Consider the following 19,601-nt stretch of genomic DNA (forward strand, 5'->3'; position numbering starts at 1 on the left):
GATCAGTTCTCTCTTAATCGATTTTAAAACTCCAATTTTAAAATTAATTTTTGCACTAGTGTCATTATCTTCAATGTCATTTTGTCATATTATATTGCTTGTTTGAATAATAATTAATTGGATAAATTAGGCATTATACCAATCTTTGTGGGAGTGAGACATGTATTTATTAATTTATTACCCATAAAACTAGTATATCTTTCTATTCTTTTATCATGCATAATGATTATGGTTGTTAGTGTAAATTGTAACACTGTATCTAGGGTGAATTGAGTGAGTTGTGAGAGTTTTTGGGCAAAGATTTAGTTGACCTTGAGGGGAGACAATATATAAGGTTTTTGTTGAGAATTGAGTCTCACAAACACATTTCTCCATATTTTAGAGAGAGGTACTATAGGCATGTGCATTATTTTTTCTCTCTGAACCTTATTTTCATTGGATGATTCTTTCCTCAGAATCCCTAATCCTTTCTTGTATGTCTTAATTCAGGTTCTTGAAGCTTAAATCTAGTTTATAGTTGTACAAAGCTCTTCGAAGAACTCAAATTCCTTATTCTCTTCCTTTTCCTCATTTCTTCATCTTAGTGACTAGGAATTGAGGTAAAGGAAGTTAGGATGAACTGATTGGTTGATTTGATGAATAATGTTGTTGTTTTCATCAAATATGACTATGTATGTGGTTGAAATCAAATTGAATGGTGAAGGGAAAAAAGGATTTTTGGTGTTTTTGAGTGTTGAGGTGAATTTTGGTGATTGATCATACACGATGTTGCATGTTAAAATTGGTCTTGGATTTGAGTGGTTTGAAGTATCTATATACTTATTTACATGTTACATGTTGGAGATTTCTGGATTTTAGGTGGATTAAGACAATTTTTTCAAGTCTGCATTCATAAATTTTTTATATCACGTCGGGTGCACTTTTGTGGCACCAAACACAGTTCTAACTAGAGGTCTCTGTCTTGTTCGCATTGAGTCTAGGATCGGTGGCACCAAGTATGAGGAGAGAGACTCGTTTTGGATTGGAATGCCAACGAGTGTGGTTTAAATAGCGTCAAACATGATAGCATAGGAAGGTCTCTAACTTGGTGACACTGAACTCCAATTGGGTGACACCAAACATGATCAAGGCAAATGCTCCTTGCTTGGATGGCCTCAAACATCACTAAGATGACGATGGGTGTCAAGCAGAGGCTTTTTTCCTAATATGAAGTCAGGCGTGAGTTTTGTCACATTTGGAATGAGGTATGAGGGGGTCTCTACCTCATACACGTTGGGTGTGGTTTTGATGATGTTGAGCGTTGGTGAGGCAAAAAGTTCCCTGCCATGATGGCGTTGAATGCAAGGTATGTTGCGTCGGGCACAGGATGCCTAGATGGTGAGTGTATTTTGCAATGTTGTATGATGAACTTGAGTAGATGTGTGAGTTTTATTGCATGTTGTCTGAAGTATGAAAATTGTAGTTCTATGTATGTTGATTAGATATGACATATGTAGTAGATGTTTGTATGGTGTTGGATGATGATGAACATATGTATGATGTATATACGTATGATGTTGTTGATCTCTATATGCATTGACTAGATATAATGTATATAGATGATGTTATGTGAGGTGTGGATGTTGAGAATGCGGTATGACATTAAGGCATGCTGGTTAACTTAGGACTTGAGGAAAGAAAATGTTTTTGAAAACTGAAGATTCTTCATAAGGAATCTTGGGGTGATGTTCAGGTAGGCCACTATTGGAAAACCCTCCATGAGTATGTGTGTCTTTTGAAGTCGATTTTGAGGCATGCTAAGTCTCCTTTAGGTCCTTAGCTAGTGATTGAGTAAGGTAGAAGGTTAAGGGCTACAACCCTTAGCCAAGTACCTGGAAAGGTTGTGTGGTTCCTTGAGAATAATCTATAAGCGAATTTCATATGTGACTTGGTAATGCATGCTTAGGTCGTGATAAACATATATTTAGTTTTGCATAACGGTGGAACCAGACTTTTCTAATGTAAGTGATAAAACTCGAGAAATTAGAGCAAAGATTATTGTCCCATTTTGTTGTGATTGAGTTGGCACTTCAAGTGCGAAAATAATTGGGTTAGTTCGGTAGGGTGGAGTCACTTAGATTGCTCGTGTTGTTAAGAAATTTTCGTAGCTGATTGCGTGACAACACATTAGTTAAAGTGTACGCATATGATGTATGTTGTGGTGTGTTCAAATGCATTGTTAGATGTCTTGTTTAACATGGTTTGGATTAGATATATGTTAGCTTTAAAGTGTTTACCTTTCATATATGTTTTTGGTATGATGTTGTATGATATAAAATTATTTTATATGCTTACATATTTTTAAACTCTACCTTACCATTTTGTTTCTATGTGGTTTGGACTGCGATGATCATACATTATATGGTGACAGGCAGAGGGACTTTTGTTGGTGTTGGTGCTACTTTATGTAGCCGATATAGGTGTGCTAAACCAACACTAGGTTATATAGTTTACCGTTGGATTATTGTATATACATGTATATGATTTATATCAGTATAATGGTTGCACTTTTATACTCAAATTATATATATGTCCATATATCTATTAGTTAAACTCTTGTAATTCTAGTAGACTAATTTTTGCTACTAATAGTTATTCTATATAGTGTAGTGACCGTGATGGATCGTTACATAACTTTGTTATGACTCTTAATTGTTAACATATTCTTTCCCTGTTACATTGTTATTTTTCTCTCCTTAAGTTTCATAATCATCATAATCATGGACATAAAAACATAAAGATCTTTTATTAATTATTATTTTAAATAGTGTAACAATTGAGTTGATAATCATATTCTTTTCTTAATTTGTTGTTATTTTGTGTAACGTCTCATTTAAAAATAATAATAATCTAGAGTAATATGAGGAGGAATTCACTCACTTAATAACTCATATTTTATATTGAATTTTAATGATTCAACCATTAAATTATTATTTTTGTATAAATTAAGTTTGCAAATTTTAAAAAAATTTGAAAACTATTTGATATTTTATTTTATTAATTCAAATTGATGGATAATCATAAATTTGAATTAATAAATTGAAGTATCAAATAATTTTTAATTTTTAAAAAACTTATAGACTTAATTTATGCATTAAGAATTTTTAATTCAACGATTAGATCATTAAAATTTGATGTATAACATGAATTATTGCGTGAAATATGTTTATGTAAACTTATATTTTTTTTATTAAATTACACTGATGACACCAAAATTCGAACCTAGAACTTTGTGCTTATTATCTAACCTTCCATCATTAAATGAATCATATTAGTTCATTGACTTACTTTAAAAATAGGTGAATATTTTTTTTTCATTCTCTCTCTAATTTATTTATTTTAAATTAACAAAATAAAAAATAACAATAAATATTAAGTAAAATAATAATAATATTTTTGATTTATTATTTTCTAAACTAAATAATCTCTTAAAAAATTATCTTATATTTTGTTTTATTTATTTTCTATCAAACAATTTTATTTTTACTTTATTTCTTATCCACCTTTTTTCCTCTATTTTTATCATCTTTATTAAATACTATATTAGTTATTGCATAAAAGAAAACATGTTATATTCATTATTTTCTTCTTACATATCGAAACTTGAGAGACTTAAAAAACGTAAGCACATAACATGTGAAATAGCAACTTATAAACACGTATATCAAATTTTTTTATAAGTAGCCTAAAATAAACTCCGTACCTATATGTATTTTTTAAAAAATAAAAAATAAATAAAAAGTGAGTAGTTGATTAACAATAAAAAAAAAAAAGTTAGAGTAATTTTTGAATAATTGTAATTATGTGAGTAGTTTTGAAAAATCGTAGAGAGAGAAAAAAAAATAATTTAAGAAATAGATATAAAGATAATATGTACACAAAAGTGATAATCCTTTATTAATGTACGTAATAATAAAATTCAGTATAAATGTTAAGTTATGTATTTATAATATATATATATATATATATATATATATATATATTAAAGACAATATATATCTTTTATGAGTGGTAATTTTGTTCGATGTAAATAAGATTATATGAATAATAATTTTTAATTTTAAATATTTAATACAATTATATACTTAAAAATTAAAATTTATATTTAATATCAATGTCAGTTAAGTTGCATATAATTTAAAAGTAATTAAATTTTTTTTATTAAAAATAGTTTAACATATAAATTTAACAGATTTTTTTTGTACAAATTTAAATTTATTTTTTTAAAATAAATAATTTTTTTAAAAAGATTAAATTAAATTTTTAATTAAGTAAATTGGACTTTAAATAAATTAAATTAAAAATATTTATTTAAAATTTAACCTATTTTCATCATTAACTTCTGTATTTGATAAAAAAAAAATTTACATTAGACTGAATTTAGATTTGAAAATAGAAAGTGAATAAAGGAAAAAAAAATATCATTGGGTGGTGGGATTAATAAAAGCAGAAAACGGCATCGTTTGTGATGTGTGTGAGTGTGTGTGTGTGTCTTTCTGTGTGTCTTGTTCAGTTTTGCGCACAAAAAGTACGAATTTTCTCATTTGCTCAGATATAGAGCAACCCCAGAGGCAAACAGCACCTCCCAAGATCCGATCAGATCCATTCAACCCTTCTCTCTTCACTCTCCCTCTCATCAATTTCCTTACACACCCCTTCAATTTCCCCCCACACCACTTTCCCACCCCATTTCCTCTCTCTCCGGTTAGGGTTTCTTCAATTCCGCCTCCAAATGCGCTAGATCCAGACCCAGGGTTCGCCAACTTCGAGTGCATGAAGCTTTGGTGCTGTCTCTGCTTCACTGACCCAGAAGACCAAGACCGCCACCTTATGAAGGAGGACGACTTTTTCGGAAACGACGCCGTCGTTTCCGCCGTTTCCGACGACCAATTCGCCATGCCCCAGACCTTCCCTCTCCGCTCCGACGCCGAGAGCAGCTCCGCCGCCGCCTGTCCGGACACCGCCGCCGCCGACACCCGCGATTTGAGCCACAAACGCGCCAAGTTCTACGCCGATTTCGAGTGAGTTTCGCGGAAACTGGGGCGCGTGTGTTGTAGTAGTAGGAGTGTGTTCGTTCTTGTAAAGATTATGATGGTTCTGCAATGCATTGTTTGCGGATGTTCTCTTCCACGTGCCGTGTGAGCGCGTGAATGTTTGAGTCGTGTCGTAGGAGTGTGTGCATTGTGTAAGAGAAATGCAACAAGCACACTCTTTTTTAACGCATTCTCCTCCCAGTGATGACGTGTCAGTTCAGCTCATTCTTATTTCTTCAGTTCTATTGTGTTCATTGTTGCGAGCTTTGATGCTGTGCTCTTTAAAACTCTAAACTTTTGTAAAGGGTTCCCGGGTTTTCAGCGACGATTGATTGTGGTTTTTGTCTTTTTTTGCAGGGAGCATCACTTTTCAAAGCTTAATGCCGGGAAATGCGGTTCTTCTAATGAATATGGTGATTATGACTATATTAAGGGCTCTCTTCGGCCCAACGGCGATACTTGTTATGAAGCTTTTGCATTGATGGGTGCGGGTGAGGAGAGTAGCTTTGATTCTAGCATTGTGAAAGACGGTGAAGGAGGTGATAGTGATCTCTCGAAAGTGGAAGATGTAGAGGTCAGAATGGATCTCACCGATGACTTGTTGCATATGGTAAGCCACGTGGAAAAAATCGTTTCTGTGATGTTTCTTTCTCTCTTAAGTGAATTTAGCTTCTTGTGATACCTGACTATGATTTTTGAATTCACCCTTTTCTGGTATGTTTTTACCTTTATTATTATTATTATTATTATTATCTCTTACGTCTACTTTTGCTACCTATGAAATTTAGGTTTTCTCGTTTTTGGATCATCCCAATCTTTGTAAGGCTGCCAGAGTTTGTAAGCAGTGGCGTGGTGCTAGTGCTCATGAAGATTTCTGGAAGAGTTTGAATTTTGAGGATAGGAACATATCTGTTGAACAATGTGAGCCTATATAGGATTTAGTAAGCTGTTGTTTATGTTTATCTTTTTTGGTTGTTTTATTGTTGTGGCCTGTGGGTGAGTATTATGACTTAAACACGAGGAAAACCCAACCCAAAAGATTAGCTCATTAGGTAGGAGAGTTTAGTGGCTTAACCACATCAAACTCTTTATTTTACTCAATGTGGGACTCCTAACTGTGAGCCTTTTTCTAGGATAAGCATAGTTATCAAACCTAGATAGTGTGAAATAACTAACCCCAAAATCCTTAAATGCTTTACCAGGATGGCTGCTTTACCTAGATTATAGATCCAACAGAAATAATTTATTTTATACACATAAATTATAAAAATTTTAAAAAACCGAAATTAAAGCTACATTCTTTGTTCATAAGTTGTAGTAGAAAGTAGCGAGTTGAGATGCAGAACAGAGGGTGAAAAAACAAAAAAGGAGAATGACACCTGCAAGCTTCAACAGAGTGTGCCATGGATGATGACAATTAGTGGTCTCACGCTCGTGAGGGTGGACAGTGAACGAGATCAACTAAGGCTTGCTTTAAATGTGAAGGAGGCTTTCCAATTTTTCTGATGCCAAATATGTTGGGAAAACAACAAAAGTATTAAAAATATTGGTTTTGAGAAGTCAGAAAATCGGGGCAAAATTGAGTTGCTTTAAATTTGTAATGACATCCAGCTGCAACATGCTGCAAGGGTGCTATTGCACTGTTATAGACATGCCTGAGAACTGCAAGTAGAAGTCCTTTAATTTAACTTTTTGTTGGTAAATGTGCTTATTAAAACTCTGAATTTTCAGTCGAGGACATGTGTAGGCGTTATCCTAATGCCACATCAATGAGCATATCTGGTTCTGGTATTTACTTGCTTGTCATGAAGGCCATCTCTTCATTAAGGTAGATATTTTATGCAGTATTGCAGTCAATCAAGTTTTATCTTGGACTCCGGCTGATTTATATCATCATTTTCAGGAATCTAGAGGTTCTAACATTGGGAAGAGGACAAATAGCTGATACTTTTTTCCATGCTTTAGCCGATTGTTGTATGTTAAAAAATTTGAATATCAATGATTCTACACTAGGCAATGGCATCCAGGAGATAACAATTAATCATGACAGATTGTGTCATCTTCAATTAACAAAATGCCGTGCGATGCGAATAGCAGTCAGGTAAATATGCTTTGTGGTTTAACTGACATTTAGTTATCACTTTGCAGATCAATTAAATTGTGATTGTTTATTCTTTTTCAGGTGCCCACAACTTGAAACTATGTCGTTGAAGCGTAGTAACATGGCACAGGTTGTGCTTAATTGTCCTCTTCTGCAAGAGCTTGATATAGGCTCATGCCACAAACTTCCCGACGCTGCAATACGTGCTGCTGCAACTTCATGCCCTCAACTTGTCTCACTGGACATGTCAAATTGTTCATGTGTCAGTGATGAAACTCTACGTGAAATAGCTTTGAGTTGTGCTAACCTTAGTTTTCTTGACGCATCATACTGCCCAAACATATCTTTGGAGGTGTGCTTTAGAGTCTTTTATCACTTAAGCATCTATAGATTAAATAATAGTATCTGACCTTGTTTGACACGGATACTCTCTTTTTTGTTTTATCTTTGAAGTCTGTTAGACTGCCGATGTTGACAGTTCTAAAGCTTCATAGTTGTGAGGGCATTACTTCTGCGTCAATGGCTGCAATAGCTCACAGTTATATGTTGGAGGTATGTTATTTGTCTAAGATACTAGAAATTAGTATGTCTCTGAATTACTGATTATAGACTTCTAGGATGAATAATTGGTGCCACTGCTACTGCAGGTTTTGGAGCTTGACAATTGCAGTCTGTTGACTTCAGTGTCTTTGGATCTTCCCCGTCTGTGTACTATTAGATTGGTACACTGTCGCAAGTATGTTTCTGCTCATTCTTCTTCCTCCCTGAAAAACATTGTAATTACAATATTATATTATTTGTCTCTGCCTTTCTGTGTTGCTCTTTACTTGTTTAATTCCACACCCTATCCCTGTTTTTCAGTAGTATTTTCTAATTTATTTTCTTGAACTGTTAATTGGCAGATTTGCTGATTTGAACTTGAGGACTATGATGCTTTCTTCCATACTAGTGTCAAATTGCCCTGCACTCCATCGTATCAACATCACTTCAAATTCACTTCAAGTATGTCTTGTAATTAAGTTGTAATTTTTCCTCCAAGCCCATGTATACTATAGTAGTGTAAAGGATGGACTTTGTGGTGATGCAGAAATTAGCATTGCAAAAGCAAGATAGTTTAACCACATTAGCTCTGCAATGTCAATCTTTACAAGAAGTGGACCTCTCAGAGTGTGAATCTTTGACAAACTCTATATGTGATGTTTTTAGTGATGGTGGAGGATGTCCTATGTTAAAATCACTAGTTCTTGACAATTGTGAGGTACTTGAATATGCCCTCCTTTTTTGGCACTTGCTGGATCAATTTGCTTATCCATGACGTATGCTAGTAGTATGTACTGACAAATGACATGGGTTTTGTGTTACATATTGGTGCTATTTACCATATTCTAGTTTTTTTCTAGCCAACTTGTGTAGTAGGTGTGCCATGACTACTAACTTGAAAATTGACCTGTGGAGTTTTTTTTTACAATGGGTCTATTTAGATAAACTTATCAAGAAGCACTTTTAGGAGGAAAATATAAGTAGAAAAATCCAAATAAGTTATTCCATGAGCTAAAACTAGCTTATACATAAGTTAAAAATAAGATTTTGGAGAAGTTAAAGGCTAGAGCTTATACAAATTAGCTTATGTTAAGCTAATTGTAGATTGTGGAGAAGTTTATTTCATTTTTCCTTGCTATTTTTTCTCTGCTAGAATTGTTTCGGGAGACGCTTATTCCAAACAAGCCCAATGTCATTAATTGTATTTTTTATCTGTGACATTGATTGCTTCTAAACTTCCAAGTTTTGGAAGGGTTTTCTTGATATCTACACATAAATAAGAGTTGGTGAATTGGGGTGTACAAATTACAAATATTACCAAAATTAGTGGAAACATATACATGACATATTAGTTGTTGTCACAATGTGCGCATTTCAATGAATCAATTGGACATTATTTGCTTCACCATGGATATTTTAGCCTGTGCTGAAAAATTCTTTACAATGGATTATGCCTCTATTTTTCTGGTGGTTGCACCTGAGAGATTAGTTTGTTTTTTTCTCCTTAATTCCTGCTCTTGCTTATAGTTGACTTTGTTGGTAAAATGCTCTGGCCATATTATTTTTTTACTCAATGTTGGTGTTTTATTGAATTTAGAGCTTGACATCAGTTCGGTTCACCAGCACCTCTTTAGTCAGTCTTTCACTTGGTGGTTGTCGGGCAGTTACTACTCTTGAGCTCACATGCCCTAACCTTGAGAAAGTCATTTTGGATGGTTGTGATCATTTGGAAACAGCAAAGTTTTGTCCTGTAAGTTGTTTTGATTTTTTTAGTTGCTTTATACCTTTTCTGTGACTCGAAAATTTTGAATTCTTATGCTTTTGGATTTGATCATTTGGCCAAATATGCTAAATCTATAATCAATAATGAATTTTTAACATAACATTTGCTTGTGGATTTGGCTGTTTGCATGGTATAAGAACACGATTGTGCAATGGAATCAAAGGGGTTGTTTTTGGGTTAAGGTTTGGGACTAGGTGTACATAATAACATCAAGAAGTTTAGTGGTATGATATAGTCATTGAGTTCATTTCTTTTTCACCTGCTTCTTAGGTTGGTCTTCGATCTCTCAATTTAGGAATATGTCCGAAATTGAATATACTCAGCATAGAAGCCATGTTTATGGTCTCACTTGAGTTGAAAGGATGTGGTGTACTGTCTGAAGCATTACTTAATTGTCCTCTCTTGACATCTCTGGATGCTTCCTTTTGCAGGTGATGTTTCATTTGTTATTCTCAGGCAGCCTGCTTGTATGTGGACTGATGTTAATTGTTTTTTACTTACAGCCAACTCACTGATGAATGTTTGTCTGCAACAACAGCCTCATGCCCATTGATTGAGTCATTAATATTGATGTCATGCCCATCAATTGGTTTAGATGGACTTTATTCTTTGCGTTGGCTCCTGAATTTGACCCTGCTGGATTTGTCATACACTTTTTTGGTCGATTTGCAGCCTGTTTTTAAGTCTTGTCTGCAGCTAAAGGTTAGAGTTACCATTTATTTTCATGCCTATATTTTACTTCTAGGTGACATATTAGTATTACAAATATCACAAGGGTAGTAAAGCACTACCCACCATGTACTCAAGAAAAGTGCAGCCAACTTTTAGTCAGACAAATTGATTTTAATAACACCTAATGAAATTTGCAGTGTGCAGGTGCATGTGTTTTATGTTTATAATGAGTTGGGTTCATTGTCCTCTTCCCTTAATGAATTTTTTTTATTAACTTTACACAGTTGTGATTTTAATTGAGTTCACTTGCCAGAATAAAATTAATTGTAATAATGTGTTAGTGTGCCCCTTGTTTTTACCAACTAATGTCTGTAGTATCAAGCTGGGTTCATTGTCTTCATACTAAAATTTATTTGTTTTTAATTTGGTTCACTTGCAAGTATAAAATAATTGGGTAATGATAGTGATTTTGGGTGCTGTTATATCTTTTAATGGGATGATTGTTTAAATCCATGAAGTCTTGATCAATTATTGTCAAGATGTCCCACATTGGACAGGATTATCGCCAGTAGCTCAAAGTTGCTTATCAAAAAAGCAGTTTTGTGCTCTTTTTTTTTTTTTCTGCTTCTAATTAATATAAAACTTTACCCAAACATCTCTAAAATTTCAGAAGTATTATTTTATTTTATTTTTTTTTATAGTAAGTGCCTTTTTAGAATTTTTTTTAAAAGAAATGGGCTTGTTATTATTCCTACAATATCCTCCTCAGTACTTAGACCATCCATTGGTAATGGAAAGTTTAATTTACCTTTCTGTAATTATACTCCTTGCCGTTTCTGATAGTGTTATTCCTTGTTTCTTTGAAGGTATTAAAGTTGCAGGCATGCAAATATCTCACTCACACATCACTTGAACCTCTTTACAAGGGGGGTGCTTTACCAAAACTTCAGGAGTTGGACTTGTCTTATGGAACACTCTGTCAGTCTGCCATAGAGGAGCTTCTTTCCTGCTGCACACACCTTACACGTGTGAGCTTGAATGGCTGTGCTAATATGCATGATTTAAACTGGGGATGCAGTCATGGGCATATTGCTGAGTTGCCTGATGTAAATGTTATATCCGTTGCAAGTTCTCATGAAAATGTCCACGAGTTAAGTGAGCAACCCACCCGTTTACTGCAGAACCTGAACTGTGTGGGATGTCCAAACATTAGGAAAGTTTTCATTCCATCAACAGCACACTGTTCCCGTATGTTGTTTTTAAACCTTTCTCTATCTGCTAATTTGAAGGAAGTTGATGTAGCTTGTCTCAACCTAAGCTGGCTTAATCTAAGGTATGGTTGTCTCTAATAACTGGGTTAATTTCTATCCTTCTAATAGCAGTTGATAACATTTTAACTTCTCAATTCAGCAATTGTTCCTCTTTGGAAGTTTTAAAGCTAGAGTGTCCAAGATTGACCAGTCTTTTTCTTCAGGTAATTGTTTTTATCTTCCTATTTAAATAGATTCTTGCATCCATTATATTTTTTAGTTCTTGCAAATGTTGTCAGATCTTATTCTAGCTGTGCTTTTGAGTAAACTGAGGTAATATGTCCGTTTTAGGTTTTATGCACTGCAGCTGTCATCGGCTATCATGAGAAATTTATTGTAATTGATTTAGTTTTTGCTTCATTCTTTTGGCTTGGGTTGCTCTCCTTTTCAAGTTCCACATAACTAGGTGAATGGACTGCAAACATTAAAAAAAATGTTTGAAAGGGTCGGCTTTGTCCACTTGAAATTCAGCATGAATGAATGTGTTTGATATGAGTGATATTGTCAATTGTGAATTCAACTTTAATTTGTAATTCAGTTCTTGCAACTTCTTTATTGATTCATTTTTGTGCCATAACTTATTTGCTTTATTAATTATATTTTAGTTTTTCTAATGGAGTTGTAATCTGGGTTTTATAGTCTTGCAACATTGATGAGGAAGCTATTGAGGCTGCTATATCAAAATGCACTATGCTGGAAACTCTTGATGTTCGCCACTGTCCAAAGGTGAGAGCAAATGCCGGTACCATGTGGACTCATTCTTTCATTAATTTTAGCCGATTAACCTTTTCACACATGATGGAATATGTTGATGTTTTGACTATTTTTGTTATATTTTACGGTGCTTTACAGATAAGCTCAATGAGCATGGTAAGATTACGTGCTGCATGTTCTAGTTTGAAGCGTATATACGGCAGCTTGTCAACTTCATAAACTTAACCAGGGATCTTTGAATATTCCAGTGGTTTTCACTTGGGAGTGAAGACACACTTGGTAATAAAACTGGTTATATTTCCAAATGTATTGTAAATGGATGACTTGTTATTGTTGTTTGTTTGGCATATATAGGAATCAGGTTATCTTTTGTGGATTGTTAAAATAAATCTATCGTTGTTATACTACTGTTGTAAATTTTACATTTCAATTTTGTTGATGCATATTTTGTTCTAAATAGTCTAACAACCTTTTATTTTGTTGTTGTAAATTGGTGCATCTGATCCTTTCCTTGCCATAGCATGCCATTGTTTATGCTGTAAATTCTACCCATGTACTGACATATATATTTTAATTTACACATTTTTATTTTGGACCTCACCTCTCGAGACATTGATGCAATATATGTGAACATTTATATTTTGAAGAAATTGATATTTACATAAAGTTCAAATGGAAACCCCTCGGGAATTATTTGCTTAAATACTGCTGCCATATAATTCGAATCAATCATACCACCCTTAACCATATTCGCTCTGTCGATTATTCTCTCAAGTTTAAAATTAGTGTAAATTTATGTAACTATCTATATAAATAATTAAGGGATTTCTTAAGTGCTTGTATGATAAAGCAATCTCTACATTTTCAATCTCAACCTACCGATATCATGGGTTTAATTTTAAAGGGTTTCTTTTTTATTTCCCTTTTGGAATATAACAGGGCAATGTATTAAAGTTTAACCGCCAGGTGCAAGCTCTGGTATTGTATAGCCAAACCCCATAATTAGAATCTTCAATGCCAATGCTTAAAAGCATCATTTTTTTTATATGTTCAAATGTTATCCATACGAAAGTAACGTACTTAAGAAACCAGCAGTGATACTGATTGCTGAAAACGCCATACTCACCTCTCGCCTCCGTAAACTTGAATATTTGATGCGGTTGTTCATAGTATATAAAAAAAATATTTTTTTAAAATTTCACATGTAGTAAATGAATTTATAACATCAAGGACTAAATTACAATATATATAAGATTAAATTACATTTTTTTAATTCTTAATTAAAATTTTCCAAAAAAAGTTTAGAAACTAAATTATGTATTAAATCTAAATTTAAAGATATTGGGTGGATTTCCACTTGACTTTGAGGTCTCTTTCATCGTTGTTGTATTTGACGACCCGAACTTAAAAATAATAGTGAAGAGATTCAAGCCAAATGTTTAATAAATTTATGATTGCATATGAAATTTATGGCATTGGCTTTGCAAATTTCCAAAGTTGAACTCTAGGTTTTAAAAAAGATTAATAAATTTAGCCACAAGACCAACCTTGCAAACCATGTACATATTATATATACGATGCATAAGCGATCGGAATAGTCAAAACCAGGAAGAGAAATTTCTACATGTCTGCCACTCTGCATCGAGTACATTCTATAGAGGATGATTAATCAATCAGAACTAAGGTATAGTATGTTCTTCACACACACAGTAGAAAAAGAAGTTGTTGCATTTCTTACTATGGAGTTTAAGCATAACAACTTTTTACGCAGAGGCCTTACACTTCAAAACCAGAAAGAGAACAAGAAGGATTAAAACAATGCCACCAGACGAACCACCAACTCTATGAATCCAATAACGATCAAACCTGGTGAAGTTGCGGTCAAGAAAAGCTGATAAAGCTATGGCTAAAATCAACACAAAGAGAAGCAAGGGCAACCCAAAACCAAAGTTTATGGATTGGTCATCATCTTCCAACTCACTCTCTGGTCTACTGTCTATGTAGAGAGGAGAAGCCACAGCTAGAATCACCAAGCTTATGGCTGCCACTCTCTCATATGAAGAAATTTTCCTTCTCCTGCCGCTATCTCCATCTTCCATTGATGATCAATGAATTATGATTACTTTGGTTCTCTGTTGGCTTCCTTTTTTGTTATGCCAAAATATGTGTATGGTGAAGGGAATCCTGCTTTTTTAAGCAAACATTGAGAAGCATCCAATACACCCAACAATTCCTTTTTCATTGGGCTGATATGATTCATCCAAATAATTCTAATTTGTGATTCTTAATCATGTTGTTTTGAATATCAAATAGTCTATGTGGAAAGAATACTTATTTTTCATACATTTAAGATCTTTTATAAAAATTAGTCACTGTTTTTGATAATGATGTTTTATACTAATATTATGAATAAAAAACAACTTACATATAGTCCCTTAATTTTTTGTAGAATCAGAGTTTCATGTTAGCAATTTACGAATTAAAAGTTAATATAAATATTACTGAAATAAAACTATAATTTTAATTAAGTATGTACACAAAAAGCATTTAAAAGTTGCATTTATATTTTGCCCTTAATCTAATACTACTTGGGCTAGTAAATAAGACTCATTTTTGGTGTGTTGACAAAATTATAGCATTTTGTTTTGTTCTCTTTGGTTCCTATCCATTTCAGTGGAACCAAAATATATCATTGTTTTTTAACCCAATATCTTCTTTTTTTTTTCCTTCTATTATATATATATATATATATATATATATATAAATGATGAGGATAAAATGCATGAGAATAAGAGATGGATTTTAGTGGAAAGTGGGGGACAAGCTTTAAGAAGATATCTCTTAGAATTTAGGAAGAGTACGTGTTATATTATACACAATGTGAACAAGATTCTCTGCTGAAAAAACTCAACATTCGGTGGGACATGAAATTTTATGTGGAATCCGATGCTGTTTCTTCTGCTATGGATGTCAAAAGTTACAAGGAATTGCTGTTGGAATGAAAAGGGGAGGGCAAGGAAATATTTTTAGCTTGAATTATAGAAAGGAAAAATTTAAGAGGGTGGCATCTAGAAAGACAAAACACAAAGTATACATGGATAACGGAAACAAAGATGTAGATGTATAAGAAAAATATTTAACAAATACTCATTTGCTTCTCTTTTTTTTTTAATACATAATCTCATTTTTACCTATTTTCTGCTTATTATTATCTTTTTATTTCGTTATATCATTCATTAAATATATTATTTTTAAGTTGTCTAACTTTTATTTTAATACATGAAAATAGGAGATAAAAAATAACACTTTATGATTAAGAGTCATAATAAAAAATCACCTCAAATTCTCTAACTTATTTGAAGTAAAAATAAAATTAAAAGATAAGTTGTAAAATTAAGAAAATTGTACCAATTATCTCAAAATATATTATAATTAAATTTTTAATTCTATTTTATTTAGGATAAGTTAGATAATTCATTATTTTTTTCTTTCTATTTTCTTCTATCTTTTTCTTCTTTTCACCATCTCATTTTGGGTGGAGGTTTATCATTACTAATTTATATCGATTTGATTTACAATGTGAATTGTGTGTAGACATATATGACAAAGAAATATATAAATTTATAATTAAATACTTATAAATTTAATAATTTAATCATTAAATTAAAAATTTAAAATGAAAAGATTTTATTAAATCTAAAAAATTTATGATATTTTCTTATATAAATTAAAATTAACGTATAATATATTTTTATAAATATATGTTAATTTGAATTAATGAAATAAAATATCGAATAATTTTCAAATTTTGTACCAGTTTGTTACATTTTAGAGAGCGTATAATATGAAAATGTCATTTTTTTTGTGAAAATAAAAATAAGTAATCTCAATCGTTAAATTAAATAAATAATTTAGATTAAAAGATTAAAAATTAAATTATCATATATTACTATCATTATAATTTTCTCTATCATTATTTTCATTATTATCATCTTCGCATATGTCTCTACTATCATCACAATTATCATCGTTAATATGTAATTCTCCCTTCCCCTCCCTCTCCACTCATACCATTATGATGAGAACTTTTTTTAATGATTTTACCAAATGCATTTTCAAATAAATATTATAATATACTCTTTCTCATACTATTATGATGAGAACTTTTTTTAATGATTTTGCCAAATGCATTTTCAAATAAATATTACAATATACTCTTTCTGTCTCAAAATAGGTGTTATCCTAAGTTATATATATATGTATACATATATATATCAAGAAAAACTAATAAATAAATTAAGGATAATATTTTGTTATTATATATAAGACTTAATTGTTTAATTCACCAAGATTAAGAAAAATAGTTAATTTAGTTAAATACAATAAATGTATCGTATTTGTATTTTTTTTTCTTCTAAAATTACCTTTATACTACCTATCTTTCCTAATTAATACTTAATCTTTTAGCCAATTAGAATGCACACTTTATATTTAATGTATTTCATCAAATTAAGAGAATATACTTTAATAAAAGATATTTCAGTTTAAAAATAATTAATATATAAGACAATATAAAATGGATCTTATATAAAATAATAAACAATTATTTAAGTTGGATTTTTTAAATAAAAACAGAGACACTAGTATACAAAATTAATCTTATATTAATCCTTTTTAAAAAAAATAAAATAACCATTTAAAAAAAATATAATTAATACTATATTAAAAAGGTAATATGACCCACTCACTGATGATTGTTAGGTCAACTACTTTAACCCCTTCTTTTAGGTGGGTCGAGACAACATTTTCAATCTATCAACTTGTTTTGCCTCACCAAAGAGTAACTTTTTTAATGTTGCGTTCAGTAGAAATGAAAAAAAAATAATAATAAAGGAAAAAAAACACAAGAAAAAAAGTTAAAAAAAAGGTGAAATTTAAATTATTCAGTAGAAGAAAAGTGAGTAGAAGATAATTTGTTTAATTAATTAATATTGAATTAAATTAATAAATTTTGGCATGTTAAATATTTTAATGATTTTTTATTATTGTTGTATTTTTATTTTTATTTATCTAAAAAATTATATAAATTTATATAATTATATTTCTTATCTATACTTATTATAAAAGAGATGTTAATGTGTAACTATTTTTTATTTATACTTTTTTAGTAAATTATCATATTTTTTAAATATTAAAAATAATTTCTCATATTCTTTCTAAATAATCATTCACAATTATCTATTTTATTAATTTTTTTAAGTTTTAACGACAGAAAATATCTTTTTTTCTTAATAATATATATAAACATAATCAATTTTTTGTCATAAATATAAACGAAGAGCATGATGATGAATAGTTTACTTAGGCGCACATCTTCTCTCTTTTGCACATTACAACTCCCATTTCTTTTTCTATCGCATCAATCACAACTCTTTCCCTCTCAATGTTAGTGAGATATGTTAGGCTGACCCAAGTTAAGTTCTAAGATTTTGAATTTTTGTTTCATTCTGTTATGAAAGTGATCTTGTGTTTAGGAATCAAGCTTTTTTTTTTTTAAATAAAAAATATTATAAAAATAGTCATGAGCATTGAACTTAGATCTCTATATTTCTAATTATCTAAGAATCAAGATTTTAAGTCAAAAGATAATTTTATTTAATAAAATTTTCAATTATTTTTATTTTTATAAGTTAGAAGATATTTAAAAAAAAAGTATAACTCAAGTGTAAAAGTTAAAGTTTGAAATTTAGTAAATCTTGTAAATGTGACGGATTTAATCAAGTCTTTTTGCTTTTATTAGCTAAGACTCGGATCGAATTTGACTTCTTCATATTATATATTTTTTCATGCAAATTTATATCTTAAAATTTAAAATTAGGTGATATTACACTTTGATCCCTTATTTTTGTTAATCCACAATTTGATCTTTCTATCTTTAAAATAAAGATATTTAATTTTCATAATTTTTAAAATACAGAATTTTGGTTCTCTTGTGAAATTAAAATCAATTAATTCTTAAGTTTTTATGTTTACTTATACTTAAGTGATATGATATTTCTTCTAAAAAAAAGTGATATGATAATTATTAATATGACATTTGGATATAAAATAATTTTAAAAATTAATTATACAAATAAAATTTATTAATAAAATAAATACCAATCATTTTTTAAAATTAATATATATATGAAAAAATTTTATGTTCTTTTTTTTAAAAAATTATCTCTATATATCACACCATTAAATATCATATTGATTAAGTAATAAAAAATTATCAAACAACATTAAAATTTAATAATTAATAAATATTAAAATATAGATAGAACTAAAATTTTGTATTTTAAAGAGAGAAATTAAATATCTAAAATTATGAATTGATAAACATTAGAATTATCAAAAGTATAATTTAACGTTAAAATTAAAAGATAATAAATGTAATGTATATCCTCCGAAAATGAAGGCTAAAAAATTGTCCGAATAATTAAAAAATTATTATTTTTTAATAAATTTATTATAAAATAATTATTTTATAAAAAATTTATTATAAAATAATAATTTTTTAATATTCGGAATATTTTTCAGCCTCCATTTTCGGAGGCTGTAGCAATACTCGAATGTAATTCTTAATGCATCACTGAGAAAATTTTACAGTATGTTTTTACATCAATTGAAATCATCTCTAAATGATGGTATGGTCTCCCTAGAACAATGTCACCCTCAATAATTTTTGAGCAATTAGGTCCAATTCTTAAAGTCCAATCAGAAAGATGCTTCATATTATTGTCAGTGTTGATGTGAAAAGTAGATAAGGAACTTATGGCTCCACCAAATTGAGATCTAATGCAACCATAGAAAACTAACAAAAGAGAAATAGGCAAGAAATTGCAATGCAAAACCATGTTTTCCCCAGATTCTTAGTCTTACTCCTAACATATAATAAACAAATCCACAGGAACCAATCAAGCATTACAATTAAACATGCAAAGCAAGGGAGGGAGACAACCATTAATTTATAGAAAGATAAAACTTAGAAGCAGTTGTTAATATATTTTTTTGTAATTTTTTTGGGATCAAAATTAAAATTATAAAAGTTATAATTAAAGAATGACACCAGAAACATCTCAAGAGTTGAATCTGAATTCTCTTGTTAACAAAATATTTGAGTATTACATAGAATTTGCTCCAATAGATTTTTTCGAATGCACTTATAAGAAGAAAAAATGAAATTAATTTCTCTATAAATTAAAATTAGTTTATGTATAAACTTTATAAGAATGTTCTCGTATTATTTTCACTAAAAATTTATTTTCAACTTATATAAGTTTATTTTAAATTTTTAATTATAAAAAGGTTCATTTTTTTTCTTTTTTATTTTTTTTTTATAGTAATACATCCGAAAAAATTTATCC

At 30.5% G+C, this 19,601-nt stretch overlaps 2 protein-coding genes across 2 annotated transcripts; one reads left to right on the forward strand and one right to left on the reverse strand.

Annotated features, from left to right (window-relative positions):
* The first annotated feature begins 4,515 nt into the window (after positions 1-4,515).
* LOC109814561 (F-box/LRR-repeat protein 15) lies at positions 4,516-12,682 on the forward strand. Its single transcript, XM_020379023.3, has 17 exons — positions 4,516-5,060; positions 5,430-5,682; positions 5,861-5,993; positions 6,804-6,900; positions 6,976-7,173; positions 7,255-7,525; positions 7,627-7,725; positions 7,821-7,909; positions 8,076-8,175; positions 8,261-8,431; positions 9,311-9,463; positions 9,767-9,927; positions 10,000-10,198; positions 11,035-11,501; positions 11,579-11,642; positions 12,118-12,204; positions 12,331-12,682. The coding sequence occupies exons 1-17, from the start codon at positions 4,813-4,815 to the stop codon at positions 12,409-12,411; spliced, it is 2,871 nt and encodes a 956-aa protein (XP_020234612.1). The 5' UTR covers positions 4,516-4,812; the 3' UTR covers positions 12,412-12,682.
* Positions 12,683-13,902: 1,220 nt separating this feature from the next.
* LOC109795307 (uncharacterized) lies at positions 13,903-14,493 on the reverse strand. Its single transcript, XM_020354764.3, has one exon. It carries the CDS (start codon positions 14,289-14,291, stop codon positions 13,956-13,958), a length of 336 nt encoding a protein of 111 aa, XP_020210353.1. The 5' UTR covers positions 14,292-14,493; the 3' UTR covers positions 13,903-13,955.
* Positions 14,494-19,601: the final 5,108 nt, after the last annotated feature.

This window comes from Cajanus cajan, chromosome 9 (assembly GCF_000230855.2).
Source record: "Cajanus cajan strain Asha chromosome 9, NIPB_CcT2T_4, whole genome shotgun sequence".
NCBI lineage: Eukaryota > Viridiplantae > Streptophyta > Magnoliopsida > Fabales > Fabaceae > Cajanus > Cajanus cajan.